This window comes from Diospyros lotus, chromosome 9 (genome assembly GCF_014633365.1).
Source record: "Diospyros lotus cultivar Yz01 chromosome 9, ASM1463336v1, whole genome shotgun sequence".
NCBI classification, from domain to species: Eukaryota; Viridiplantae; Streptophyta; class Magnoliopsida; order Ericales; family Ebenaceae; genus Diospyros; species Diospyros lotus.
The window spans coordinates 7238064-7253514 of NC_068346.1; the positions used below are offsets into that span (position 1 = coordinate 7238064).

The following is a 15451-nucleotide window of genomic DNA, read 5'->3' on the forward strand; positions in this document are numbered from 1 at the left end:
GACAAAGACAAGACAAATACAAGACACGAAAAGAGGCCAATAGATCTTTCCAATAACATGTTACTAGTTCCAATCACAATCAACAACATACCTTTCTCGGTCTTTTGCCTAAATCATCAAATCACAGCCATATTCAGGGTACATTTACATCTAATAAGTTCATACAAATATACACTCCAAACGTGAAGAGAAGAGAGAGAGAGAGAGAGAGAGTAGATACACACATTACAACTGTCTTTGCAGATTAAAGATTTCGGTCAGGGCCATCCTCAAGTGCTTCAGTCTGCCAAAGCATGGAATTTGCTTGATGCTGGATATCCTGGATTTCTATTTCAAACTCAAGCCACGGCTAAACTTCCGCTCAAGTGAGGACAAATGGAGAGCCCTTCTAATACTTAATTTGTCCTTTTTAATAAGGACAAGCTTGTCATATACGCACCATGGAAAGCTAAGGAAATGGTCGCGTTTCATTCCTTCATCATTGTACTGACCCCAATAACTAGGATGGTAGGTGACATGGTACCAAGCTGATGCTTTTGCATAAATATCATCATTTACAGCATCTGATCCACCTAACTTCCTGTTGAACCATTTTCTGGCTTCCTTCCTCAGTGACTTTACAGCCAAGCCAATGGCTTCAGAATCCCTCCTCCTGTCAAAAGTTTTGGACATTTTCATAATACTCCCACTGAGCAATTCAGCTTCTGTTTTGATCCCATAATAATCCATAAGGTTTCCCAACTTGAAATCATACTCCTTTTTGTAATCAAAAGCATCATCTAGGTAATCTTCAAAACCATCCACTTCCATGTCAAGATCATATGACTTCTTTGCTACTTCCCTTGTAAAGAAGGATTTGATAGAGCTTGATTGTGGTGCAGTGTCTCTAACTTCTCGAAAAAGCTTTCCAATAACATTTTCTGACTTATAAGTAGTCTTATCAGGAGGCTTCTCCATAAAATCTGGATATTCCTTGACACGTAAATTAGATGGAATTTCAGCGGGCACACCAGTCTTTGGGAAATCAACTGCAATTGAGAATAGCTTCGCAAGCTGTATGCAAGAATCACTCATTGCTTTAAGGGGTTCCCTATCAGCAAAAACTGTGTGGGCATTTGCTATTATTCCTAAACTGTCGTTAACAATATAGTTTGTGAAATACTCCTGAACTTCCTGCATCAGACAAACCACCATGAGAAACCTTCAGTTCTTGGCACTTAGCAAAATTAAATAAGAGAAGCAAGTTGTTAATACTACAATAAAATAGTTGAGCAAGTGTATAGCATCACCAACTTCGAGTAAACTTCTTATTGGTAGAGCAAGCAACATATGGATTAGGTTTCCATCAATGCATAAAAGATGTTTTAAGAACTCAAGTTCAATCGATAAATCTTTATCTAGATTTCATCAACCTAGAAATATGTCAACCATAGGTGCTATAAGTTTAACTGGTTCGGCAAGCCTAAACATCAGTTTAGAACAAATAATAAGTATGGATGATACAACTGTGAGACATGGAGTTATGAGAGATGTCACTCATGTAATCAACACACAATGATTCAAGTGGAGAAATGTGTCCAGCATTTTATGCAATCATAAAATCCATCTAATGCTAAAAGGAAAGTTTTAACGAATGGCTGTAAAACCATCTTTGTTGGATGGTCCAGAGGATTAGAAGTTTGACACCAACATGCGCAGATTAGGAGTACAGATAAGGTAAGATGATATGAGATGAGATAAGGTTGGAGTGGCACAACTATTGAAGATAAGATGTGAAGTCACGATTAAGATAGTGTAAACATCTAAGAATAAGACAGAATGCAAAGATGATTGCTATGATGGTATTGAAGCCAGGCTTCTAATTGAACTGGATATCAGTGATTTTGCTTGCCACTAGATGATTTTTTTCAGCACTCCACAAGTGGATTAATTGACTTAAACTCTCTAAGATATCAATCACTAAACTAAAGTAAGTAGCAAAAATCATAAGAGAATGTGAGCTAAGTGGATGAAAAAGAAAAAATTTGTAGCAAAAGAGGAAGACCAATAAAAACTTAATGGTAATCCCTTAAACATGACAAGGGATAGGATATAACCATGGATAGAAATGGCTAGAGGTTTAGAATTCAAGTAGCTAATACCACCTAGTAGGATTACAACTTGTGATTATTGTTATTGAAGATGACACACAATACAAATGCTAATATGATAATTGGTTTCTTATCATGCGAAGTTAGCTATTACGAAAAACATGAGATGCTGAATTGAATGCAGACATGAATAAGAAATGAACCAATTATGGAACTCAGTCGCAATCAGAACATTACTTAACCATTGATGGTACCTTTACCAATATACTTCTTCCTAAACAAAAGAAAAAATGCCATGCGAAGTTTGAAATTTAACATCATTGCCATGTCCCACATCAGTTACAGATGGAATGCCACAGGTGTAAATAAGATCTTGGACCAACCAAACCTGACAGCAATTGACTTTAGGATGTGAGTGCAAGAAATCATACTTTAAAAAATATTGTGTTTAAACAACAATTCACAATGCAACCATACTTGTGCAGAGCTAGGGAAGATAAACCAGAGGGACAAAAGTTCATTATAGAAAAAATACAGACTGCAGAAACTTGCATCAAGATAATAGTATACGTGATGCAACTCTTTCATACTTGATCTTTTTCACTGAAAAATCTTTATTGCAAAAAAAAAAAAAAATGCTTGAACATTTTAAGAGATATTAAAACAATACCTCAATTGTAACATCATGATCCAACAAAATGCTTGATGCTGCGGTATAATCCATGGGTTCAACCTGTCTGCTTGGAATCAGATCAGGGTCCCAACATACGAAGTAAATATCTCCATCTAAATCACTTCCCGAACATTCATTAGGATGAGGTCTGTCATTGGGATGCAAACACCAATCACAATTGTAATAAAGAATATGGCCATTGTGCACCGATTTGATGCAATTACAAGAAAAGTAAACATCATCTAAACTTCAATATGATAGCATAATGGTATAATCTTCCATGAAAAGTATTTATCTTACCTAATATGGTAGCATAATACTACTTAAAATTCTATCACACAATATATGAATACTCCCAATAAAATTAAAATAGATTTAGATAAAATCAAAAACTCCTCACATAAAACTCTATCTTTATTTGTTATCTTGTTAGTTCCAATCATCTTGACTACATTAGAGGAATAAGGCCTTGATGAAACCATTGCTCTAATCTCCAAAATCAATGACCACTTGTAAAATCACATGCAAACGGAGACCAAGAACTTTAGAAAATAGAGATAATACAATTGGATACCTTATCTCAACATGACAAAGGTGTTACACTGTGACACATTCAAACAATGAATTTGAATGCTCTTCATACTTCATATTGTGCTAGTGTTATCTTTTCAATATTCTTAGTGCTTTTTAGTTATTTCCATAGACATTGTTAAGAAAAAAAATATCAAGGTTTACCATATCATTGTCATATCCCTATCCTTAGCTTTCCAAATCATTCTATCCCATGTCCGTATCCATATTGGTATCCTAACCAGTGCTTCTTAGTCAAATAATGAATAGTAACAACCACAAATATAAATACATAAGAACTTGGAAGAACTGCTACGAATCCATTTGTAAGCATATATGAACATAATTGTTGGCAGGGTCCATATTTGCATCATGTGAACTATAGCTCAACTTCAACTCTGAAAAATTAAAGCAACACATTGGAATCTAACATTTGGTAACAGCTTCCTAAGACTTAATATTTAAAAAAATAAGGGTAGGCGGGGGAGGGGGTAAAGTGTTTACCTCATTCCTTTCTGTGGAAAAACAACACAATCCACCATATGATGCAAAGCTGGCATGTCAACAGCCTTCAGGACTCGAACATCACCAGGGTGCAAGCATGGGTTCTTGGCAACAACTACTTTCCCTTTTAAAACAACTTTATGCTGTTCTGAGCCACCAACACCATACGCAGAGGAATTATCAAATACTTGCCTATGCCCAGCACTAGAATATTGCACAAATACCTGCCCATATTCCAAGCTTTTGGTTTCATCTAGGCATCCCATCATTGATCGCCCTCCATGGATAAATATCCTTGTTTTGGTTCTCAATTCCAGTAACTTGGCAGCGCAGAATGTTTGTAGCATCATTGAAAGAAATGGTTCAGCATCAGGCTTATAGCCACACATAAGCATTTCCTTGAGGATCTTAGTATTCTCCCCTGGAGACATCAATTCCAGTGCTTCTTGTGCCCTCAATGGATCAGTTAAGATGTCATCCAGTTGATATATTGCTTCCCTTTGCTTATTTTCAAAGATATAATCCCCAACCCCAAGAGTAGATAGCAGCGTGATCAATTGGCGATTCAAGTAACAAGGTTGATATTTGCTCCATGCTAAAACATCTAACTTTGTATTCTCTGATTCATACTTACACATACTCTTTCTTAAAGACAGTTTCGTTGATGAAGTGGGATCAACAGCTACAACTCCTTTGTATCCACCATACCTAATTTGAAAGGCGGATGGAGTCCAACCTTCAAGTCCACATTTTTTGGCCACTCTCCGAGCAAAGTCAACAGATATTTTTCCAATGCCATCAGAGAAAACATATTTGATTCCACCTCTTACAACCTCTACGTCACGAATTACTTCAGTTTCATTCCTAGCAACGCTCAAAGTTTCCCTAGAGGAACCAAAAGATTGACCAAGTCTGGCAGCATACTTTGCTACGTTTTTGATCTGTGAAAAATCACCCATCCACCTTCTAATATCAGCAGCAGTTAGCCCAGGTCTCGAGGCAAACATCCATACAGAATTATCTCTTAACTGGCTTGAGGAAAAGGCTAGAAATTCAAACTTCAAATCGCCAATAACTATGCCTTCTCTAAGAATTGACAGTATCCTTGTATAAATATCAGTTCTTTTTTCCTTATTTGAAGAAGCTATCCGCGGACGCAAATCGGTTGAAAACATTTTATCCAATTCCTCATCAACAAAAGAGACTCTGAGAAAATTATCAATATCATCATGAAAATTGCGTAAAACACGATTTGACATATTAATCTCGGGACCATAAAAATAAACTTTGCTAGGGGTTATTAGCACCCTGCGCACATATACCAAACCATCATCCAAGGAAATAGTAGGCTTCCTTGGTCTTGATTTGAAGTAATTCTTGTATTGAGTTTTGAGCCACGTCACAGGATCATAGCAGCATTCACTTAAATGGGATAGCATCTCTAGTGCACGTTCAATAAACACAATGTCTATTCTCTGGGGATCAACCAACCGAAAAAAATTGATATCAAGAACAGGCCCAGGAAGATATCCATTCTGAACCAACATAGATACCTTGAACAATATGCTATATGGCAATTTATGTCCTTGAGGAGGCCCCACAATGGGCACTAGCTGTAAATTCTGTGAATAAGTAAAACCTTTTTCCAAGGTAAATGGGCCTTCATTTTCCTGATAAGATGGAAAATACGTGCTGAAGTTTGGAAGTGGAACATCATATCCAAATTCCAAGCACAGAGCAGAGGATTGGCCAATGTGGCATGACGGAGTGAAATCAGTAGTCCGGATCCAATTGTCCTCAGGTGTTTCCTTATAGAAGCTGGAGACTGATGCTTCAATTTTCTTGTAGATTCGAGGTGCACCAAGCAACTGACAGTTAACAAAGGGAAAAAACGATGAAGAAAAATTTTGACTATAAAGAAAAAGGACAAGTTAGAAGAATTGATGTTAACAACTACATAGAATAACATGAATTTGAACCTACAAAGGTAACCATCAATAACGTAATGGAGCTGACCACATTGCTTTGCTCCCCATAAGCAGAATTGAAAATTATTATATTAGTCTACAAATTATTATATCAGCAGCTAGCCCAGGTTAGATAGAAATGGTCACAGTTTGCAAGAGGGAATGAACTCCAATCTAAAAGATGTCCAAGGACATTGAATATATCTCCATGTCAATCTTCTCATATCTAACAACTAAATTAGTAATCGACAGAAAGAGAAAGGTCAAGCCGTTTTAAATGCTACAAATAACTGTCTATATTTCCAAAACAAATGTACCACATAAGGACTGGTCAAATATTGTAAGCGCTAAAAAAATGCAAGTAGAAGGATCGTAAATTATGGGATGAGTGACCAATTACCCTAAATAACACAAAATATAAAGTCCAGAGGAATGTTGGAGTGACAAGGATACAAGAACAACAGGGAAAGAGATATTGAATGGAAAAAAAAAAAAAATGAATGAATAGCTGCACCAAAATGCATTGCTTTCTGCCTGCACTATGTACCTGGTACTCCTGTCATTTGCCTCTTGACTATTTCTGCTACCTATATTGTTCTATTTTGACACTCCAGTCAGTTTTTTTTTTTTCTAAAAAAAAAACTAAAAAAGGCCATTTTCATTCCCCCACATCACCACTTGTGATTTTGGAGGATTCCTAAGAGAATAGAAGATGATAAAGGAGAGAGCTACTTGTTAAGGCAAGTGGCAGGTTCATGGGCAGTAGCTTAGACTATCCTGAAGGCCGAGTAGCAAGGTTGAACAAGATTTGCTATGGGTATTAATGCTTTGACCTTGCTCATAAATCAAGGCTGAGTACAACTCCTTATGTCTTGAGAAGACAGATGCAGAAGTGTCTAAAGAAGTGATAGGAAGAATGCAGTCAGTCAACGGTATACACGAGAGTACATTAGTATGCTGGAAATTGGCAACATTGACAGAAAGGCAACAGCAACATATGAAGGAAACTAACAACCTTCAAGAATAGAAAAGCACATGCCAACAGTAAATACATAAGAAACAACAAAAAGTATCACTCTTATGTTTTACTTTGGATGAGCTAGCTCATAGAATAATATAAATATGGCTCAGGTAATATTCCCATGACCTTTTACCATAATATAAGTGAATTTGCCCAAAAAGCAAACATTTCAGTCAGAGAGAAGTGAGAAGGTCATTAGCACACTAACAGATTGAAAAAATTCCAAATATGAAAAATATTGTGTTTCCCCTCTAGTCTGCTCTAACTCTTCTATAATAACATGAGTTTTTCTTTATTATTATATATTTCTCAATAATCCTACTATAAGGATCTTAAGAATGAAAAACATTTTTTTTTTTTTGAAAAAGCCCATAGAGGGTAGCTGACAATCAACGTGAAACTTGTCAAAATCTAGAATTCATGTAACAAAGCCCATATAGTGGGATATAGGCTTGACATGTTGTTGCAAAAGCCCATAGAGGTAACAACTCTAACTTTGCATTGAGTAATTTCCTCAATTCTCACCACATAAGATGAGCTTCTTACCGTCATATGTTATCTTACACCCTTAAGGATTGAGAACAGCAAGTACCATCTTCGAAAATCATTAAGTTAGGCATAGGATCACTGCATCGCAGCCACGTGTTCCATCCAGTTTTCTAACCCACTCCTCACCTGATACATACTGTCAGGACACATATTCCCCACATGAACTTAATCAAACTCAATTCTGTAACATCCAAATTCCAATTAGGTTCTGTGATTTTCCTCAGGCCACGATTCCATCACCATCACATACTACATACCATTCCTTTTCAACAGTTAGGCAAACCCCTTACAGTTACCCAAATATATTAATTCATATTGGGCTTCCTAACCATCATTTTCCCCAATCACCACTGGTATTCCTCATTAAGACAATCATTTCAGTTCATTGGCCTTTGGTACTGTCAAGCATCAGCAGTATATTATCATCTCTCCTACGCCAACTTTTACAGAATAACTGAAATCAGCAACCAACTTATATCCCATGCTGCTTTGCTCCATTTCTTATACCGCACCAAAATCAATTGAAGTAAACACAAAATGACCACAAAACAAACTGCATGTTTGGTACAAGTATAAAGTAGTAATACCACTTGCCTAGTTAATACCATGTTTGAAATTAAACGCAAGACAGGTATAGCCAAGCCAGATATTAATTTGTCCCATTGCTGTGAGAGAAACTCATCCCGGCCCCTACCAGGTATTATAGTAGCACATTCGTGGGATAAATTGTCATTTTCTGACTAGCCCTCAAGAATATAACTCTCCCCTCTTCTCTGTCTACATTTCTCTCCTCTTTTATCTCTTGCAGAATACACACTCCATGGAACCCGATGATCTTCCATAGATAACACCACTGCCATCTTCTTCTTCTTCCAATCTTTGATTCCATGTCCAAGGGCTATGTTCTTTTTCTCCATTTTGTGGCAGGGGGTTTCCTTTTGTTCATTGGAGAGAGTGTTTTTAAATGGGGGGTATCTTATGGTGGCTTTGGGTTCCGACGAGGGTGGTGGCAGATCTGGGTGGGCAACTAGCTTTCTTAAAGCTCTTGTATGGGAGTTTTCCACTGCCATCACCATCAATTTTTCTTTTTCTTCCAGATTTTTTTTTCCCCAATCTTTGCTTTCAATTTCAGTTTGCTTCCAGTCCTCAAGATTTGACGAGATGGAGATGATTTCAGATGATTCCGGTATGGTACGCAATGATTTTTTATGAGACAACAAGTTAAAAAATAAATTTATTATTTGGATTCTATATAGGGCACATGGGTGATCTGGTAATTTGTCAAATAGTGATCAGTAATACCTCATTCATCAAGTTCACACACTAAACATGAGATGAGCATTTGTCTTGGTTTATACGCCTTTTGCCAAACATGAGTCGGCATAAATTTATCCCATCACTATCTTATTCCCATCCTTAAATTTATCCAATCACTATATAATTTGCATACCAAACGACCCATAAATTCTTTGCTTTCCAACTGAGAGCTGTGAAGCTCCACTCCCCCACCCCCAAAGTAAAAAACAAATGGTTGAACACTGATTATGAGCTGTTTTTGCATTATCACATGCAAAATAATGTCCTGACATTACCTATATCAAAAAAATTTCTAAGAAGGCTGGTTTGACTAAACATGTATTGTTCTATATTCCTTTTCTCTGTTTACTATAATGGGTACAAAGTTTACTTCATTTCTAACAAGAAGTTACAACCTTCAATAAATCCAAAAAAAGAAAAAAAAAATCCTTCAGGGAGGGTTAACTTTTTCCTCCACCCGCTTGCAACGAAATCCATACACACTGGTCATAAAACAAATCAGCGCAAGAAAACCAAGATCCCCCCACCTAAGGACAGACAAGAAAAGAAAGAAAGAAACATAAACCATAACTTTCCCCTTCTCATCTTATTATAGGGCTTGTTTTTTATAGCTTCATCACAACCTTACCTAGAACATAAATCGTTCTGGTACAGCAATGGAATGAGAATTTAGTGCCACATGGACTAAATGTTAAATGACATCAGTAGGATCATGTGGACTATACTATTAGAGATGTTAATAAGGTACTTCTTAATATGAGAGCAATTTTATATTAATAGTTAGGTGTTGACAAAACATGGTCTTTGTCATTATTCAAAATTATAATGTAAAAACCATTTTTACAAACATTGGCAACTGGTTTCCTTTTTTTCTCATGCGTGAACTCTACTTTCAATATAATTCAGTTCACAACAATTGATACTTTTTTCTTCGAAACTGTTTAACGAAAATAAGAAAGCTACATGGATCAATTAGATCATTAAATTCACTTAACTGAACTGGAAGTATACCACATTTCAAAGTTTGCACATTCACATATTCTACTTAAACTAATTCACTGTATTTTGAATGCCTTTCATCAACTGGGGATTCCAAATGTTTGAGAACATAAAAAGCATGTTCAAGTACTTTCCTTAAAAGTACATTACTTTGGGATTTTAGTCAAAAAATAATTTCAGAAAATGACAATGCCACTTGAATTTTTATGTTTGCTTCATTCTCTCTTCTCCAAGAACAGGAAACGATTTAAAAAAAAAAAAGCCAAATTTTCCATAGTTCTGCCACTTATCTGGGAACTGCCGAGATAGCCTAACAGTACCTAGGTCCTCTGAACTACATGGTAAACAAGTCTCACCTACTCTCTTGCCTTAAAATCTATGGCACCACTTAAAAACAGTCTTCTTTCACATCTCAATGTGCTTTTGCACATATGCAACCCCCACATAACTGTATACAGTCAGAACTCAGAAGCCAATGAGGTAGATGCAGATAATATCAAATCTATTTCAAGAGGAAAAAGCACTCAATGAAAATTATTCCATTCTGATGGAAGGGTACTGAGAGCAAAGAATAAAATGTTAGTACTAGAAGTTTTAAAGCACAAAACCTGAATGAGAAGAAACTTTGCTGTTCGACCACGTGGACAATGAAGTTCAATCTGCAAGATGTTCTCATAGGAGAGCTCAAGTTTGTACTCTACAGAAAGATAGGAGAGGAAGAAATGCAGTTTCCTTAGTCCAAAACCAAATTTCACAGAGGTATTTGCATTTTTCATTTGCACTGAAAATGTACCCCTTGAGATCTGAGAACCAAAATGCAAAATTACACTTTCCATGCCATAAAGAAAGACCTTCGGCTTTTGAACAATATCAAGATCCAATGTGCAGGCCTTTAAATAAGAAGTCCCATACCACAGCCGTTGATTGGCCAAGGAGATAATATACTCCGCACTTCTCACTGTTGAAAATTGAACTTTGGCACATAACCTCGGGCCGCCATTCTTTGGCTTATTAACCTCTAATGCATGTACAGTTCCTTTCCCTGTGTATCTCTCTAAGAAATCCTTAATTGGTTCTGCAGTCACATGGGCAGGAAATCCATACACCTTAATTGTCTTTCCCATATCCACGCCAGGCAACTTTAACTGCAGTCTCATTATTGCAGTACCAAATTAGCAATAGCAAACAAGTGATGGAAAAAGAAAAGTAGTTTCATTATAGGGAGTGAGAATTCAAAGACACCATCATTATCATCACAAGCCTTAAATCTCACTAGGTGAGGTTGTTACATGAATTCTTGTTCTTCAATCAAATACCACCAGAACTGGCCCAAAGAAGAGAAGGCAAGCAACAGTAATTTGTTGATTTTTAAACACCACAAGATGCATTTGGGTGATAAACAGGTTCTAAACTTCAAACTCTAAAAATCTCCATAGATATGTCATTTCAGGCATATTTCAATGAGTTAAGAGTTCCTACACAGTCCCGCATTTAAGATGTCAAATGTATTAATACACAAGAATAATAGAAATTGGAGTTTCAACATCTGCAATGTCTTTTCTTTTTGTCTCTTCAGTCATATAAATCAACCTTAAAGGCCACCTACGTTATCAAACTACATCAAAATACCAGGCAAAAACTTGACATAACTACTGCATAACATAAAAAAACAGAACATGAAAAACAGAGATACCTCAAATTTTCATATCAAAAACATAAAACATTTTAAAGGGCACCTTGTTAATTTTCTATGCCCTGCTGTTTTCTACACTCAGAACTTCAAACCAGCAGATCCTGATGTTAAAGGAATTAGTTATTTAGTTTCTCAAACAACCATCTAGTGACAACTGGCTGTAAGTTATCAACTTTTATTGATCCTATTTGACTCAATAAACATGAAATGGACAAGGACAAGGACAAGGACATTCTAGAACACGTACCCTATCTTCTTATAGATCACGTGCTCCATTAGCATGTAATCTAACAAGAGAAGACCTCATGATTTAAGGAATGGAACTTTGAGAATGCTGAGAGTAAAGCAATATTATAAAAGATAAGGTCAAGCTTCTAGCTCAGATGGTGGTTAACAAATTGTACCAGAATTACAATGGCAAAAATCAGAAATAAAAAGTTATGACAAGATGCATAATCAAAAGAAAATCATAGAACTCTTGAGAATTCATTTATCAGCAGATTTCTCATTTATGGGAGCAATTAAACATCTTAAACTTAAGAATTAACAGCTAACAATCCCATTGAATGCTAAGGGTGTCGAACATTCTATCAGCCTCATGTCTTCTTTTTATTTTTACCTAATGGTGGTCACGATGTCCACCCGGAAACCAAAGATAGACCGAGACTTGGAAGACTGCTAGTTGGCAAAAACTTAGTTTGTTATACACTGGATGCAAATAGAAAACCTCATTTAAGGCTAAAGGAAACGTAATCAACTTGTACAGTGCATCAACAAACTGTGACTGAGGGACTTGCTATAATTCCATGTTTTTTGTAATTATCCGAAAACAAACTAGGAATAATGACTAAAGAAAGAAAGAAGTGGCACTCATTCCAAAATTGAAAAAATTCTTATTTGCAGCAGCCATGCGAAAATTGGGTAAGAAAACAATGAAGAAAAGGAAATTTTCTAAAGACAGTACGTAGCAGCCAACTTTCTAAAATGGGCAGCAGCAGCAGCAACAAAATAAAATCCGCAGGCACGTCAAAATTTCAGTAATAGGGTTTTCGTTTCTCTTTTGTTGGGGATAAGTCCCTGATTTGAATTCTCTGTAACTGAAAGTATATAAAACCAGAAAAACAAAGCAGTACACAAGATTTGAATTCTCAGTTCTTCATTAAAATTATATTTCAGTTTTCTTCAGTAGAAACCAATAAAGGTCAAATTAATTTTCATCGGTTAATCGCCAAGTTTAACTGGTGTCAACTCAAAGAATGCCACATGGTGGAGAAGATTTAGGCCAGATAAGACATTTTGAAGCATCAAATATTACCACAAAACAAAGTAAACAACTAAAAAAAAGTGCAGAGAATGCGTTAAAAGAAGGAAAAACTTCCCACAATAAAGAATAAAAAAGGAAAAGCACAAGTGAGCACGCACTGATATCCCATGGCAATTTGGATAGAGAATCAGAGAAACCAGTAAAACAGCAAGGAAAACATACCACAATTCCCGTTCTTTTCCTTTTGCTTATCTTGCGTTGGGTCTCAGCAGCCAAACAGACGAGGATCACTGCCAAGCGCAACGAAGTAACCAAATAAAGATTTGAACATTCCAAGAATGAAGCAAAGACGTACTATAGAGAGTGAGTTCTTGATTTGAAAGCGAGAGATACAATCTGATTGATCGAAGTTACCCCAAGCGAAGGAAATGAGAGAGAGAGAGAGAGAGAGAGAGAGAGATTCACCTGCTTCAGTGATCTGCAAAGAAGAACCAGGCAAACCTCATAGAATGGACCAAAAATTTATACTCGGAAAGAGAGACACGTGTACTGTATCTACACAATACTGCGTATATACTAACCATCCTACACATAATTACCATACTACACTATAGAGAGAGAGAGAGACCATTCCACTTCTAAGAGAGAAAATTGACCAGGGTTGACGATCAAAGTAGCCCTCTGTCTCTCTCATTCTCTCATAGGTTGGCGAAGCATAGGAAAAGAAAGATCCTCTGCCACACACGAAATTTCTGCGATTAAGGAAGCTGATTAAGGCTAGTCGTACACCTTGTTTGGAGAGCTTTAATTTGATTAATATAATTTTATTTATAATAAAGGGAATATATTTCTTCCTCTAAAATGAATTTGAAAAAAGAATGTTTCTTAAAATTAAACTTTTTCTTATCTGTGTCAATGGTCATTTCCAGAGTACCCAAATCATTATTCATATAATACGTCTTTGGTTAAGCAATTTGGAAATTTAGATCTTTATCTTCTCATGTTTGATCGGAAAATACAAGGATTTTGATAGATTTATTTAAATTAATTTCCTTAAATCTATTTGCTTTCTAAATGTTATAAATATACTAGTTCTACACCCGTGTAATGCACGAAAAATAAATTCACAAACGAAGACATAAAAATATATGAACTTTCAATAAATATTGGAAACACCACAATTTAGTTTTATTAAATTGTAAATATCATAACAAATGAAATTTATAATAAGATTAAATATTATAAATTTTTAAAAACTTATTTAAATACAACGTTTGTTGTTGATTTTGTTTGTTCTATTTCTTTATCACATATTATTATCTTTAAACCATTGCGTTTTGTAACTCTTGATACAATTACATATATCTAACCATGATTGAATACTGATTTTTTTTAAATAAAGTCTTACGTGCAACAATTATTGCCCCTGACTTTTGTTAATGGTCGTAGCGCAGGATACAATCAAAGAAAATTGTTTTCTCTGAAATTTGAGCGACAATCTTGAATCCGATGGAATCAATGACATCTTTGGAATAAAGATCTTATGTCCTAATACATACTTTTTAATTTTTAACATCAGATAATAGAGCAATCTATGTGCGAAAATCGTATAATCCAAAATCTGAATTTTGTATAACACGTTTTCAGAGGGATTCAATATATAACACATTTTTAACTGGAATGAATATTACTTTCTAAAAAAAAAAAAAACTAAAGGCAGCTTTTTGGAGGAAAACTGTGTCTAATAATATTGAAAATATGGATTTTGATTTATACTATTGAAATTTAATTTATGCAATAATAACAAAACATTGAAAATAATGAAAACATTAAAAAATATGGATGATTTTTTATGACTTAATTAATAGTTTAAGTTGTCTATTAATATTTTTCATAAATAATATTTTATTTTTGATTGATTGATTGAGGGGATTAATTCATGAGAATATATGATAGAAAATATTTATTTTTGATTAATTAATTATATTGGAAAATCCATTAGTTATTGCTTATGCACGTTTTTCAATTTTTAATATCAAATAATAGAATAGTCTATACACGAAAATCGAATAATCCATGCTCTGAGTATTGCATAACACGTTTTTAGAGGGATTCAATAACACATTTTTAACTGGAATGAATATTATTTCTTAAAAAAAAAAGAAACTAAAGATAACTTTTTGGTGGGAAACTGTGTGCAATAATATTGAAAATATGGATTTTGATTAATACTATTAAAATTTAATTTATGCAATAATAACAAATCATTAAAAATATTGAAAACATTAAAAAATATTGACGATTTTTTTAAGATTAATTTATTATTAAATATTATTTTTTATATTAAAAATTAATTTTTTAATATTAAAAAATTAATTTTAATTGTGAGCTGTCCAGGGCAACTCAAGCATAAATCTGCTCGCTCCTATATAAAATTGAATTATAAAAAAGAATATTTATTTTTTGCAATGCGAGGTATACAATGTTTTAAATCCCTTGGTTCAATAAAGTGTATATATAGAAATAAAGAGTTATTAGGAATATTTAAAATAAAAAGTATAGTTTAAATTGAAAACAATCAACTTTTCATAAAAAAAAATATAAAAAATAATTAATAAGAGTTATTAAATATCAAAAGTAAAACTAGGGAACTAAGTTTTTTAGATGTGCTTGAAAAAATGAAAATGAAAATGTTAAATATATTAAATAAATCACAAGGTTTACACGAAAATAATTCAATATGCAAGCCATGGAGGGAATGGACATTTTTATTAGTTAGTTTTATTTTAATAAAAAGTATTCAT

At 34.6% G+C, this 15451-nt stretch overlaps 1 protein-coding gene across 1 annotated transcript; it reads right to left on the bottom strand.

The window, feature by feature from the left end:
* Window positions 1-46: 46 nt before the first annotated feature.
* On the bottom strand, window positions 47-13353 carry LOC127810463 (probable RNA-dependent RNA polymerase 1). Its single transcript, XM_052349972.1, has 6 exons — window positions 13113-13353; window positions 12870-12937; window positions 10299-10835; window positions 3838-5705; window positions 2761-2911; window positions 47-1173 (listed from the first exon to the last, which is right to left on the bottom strand). Exons 3-6 carry the CDS (start codon window positions 10812-10814, stop codon window positions 328-330), a joined length of 3381 nt encoding a protein of 1126 aa, XP_052205932.1. The 5' UTR covers window positions 10815-10835; window positions 12870-12937; window positions 13113-13353; the 3' UTR covers window positions 47-327.
* Between the last annotated feature and the right edge of the window lie 2098 nt (window positions 13354-15451).

Bases quoted from the DNA above. Each gene is read 5' to 3' on its own strand.
- LOC127810463 (XM_052349972.1), bottom strand. From the start codon at position 10,814: ATGGGAAAGACAATTAAGGTGTATGGATTTCCTGCCCATGTGACTGCA. The intron at 5,706-10,298 runs GTTTTGTGCTTT...GTTAACTGTCAG, and splicing joins CAAAGTTTCTTCTCATTCAG to TTGCTTGGTGCACCTCGAAT. The intron at 2,912-3,837 runs GTAAACACTTTA...TCCCAATGACAG, and splicing joins TTTCCACAGAAAGGAATGAG to ACCTCATCCTAATGAATGTT.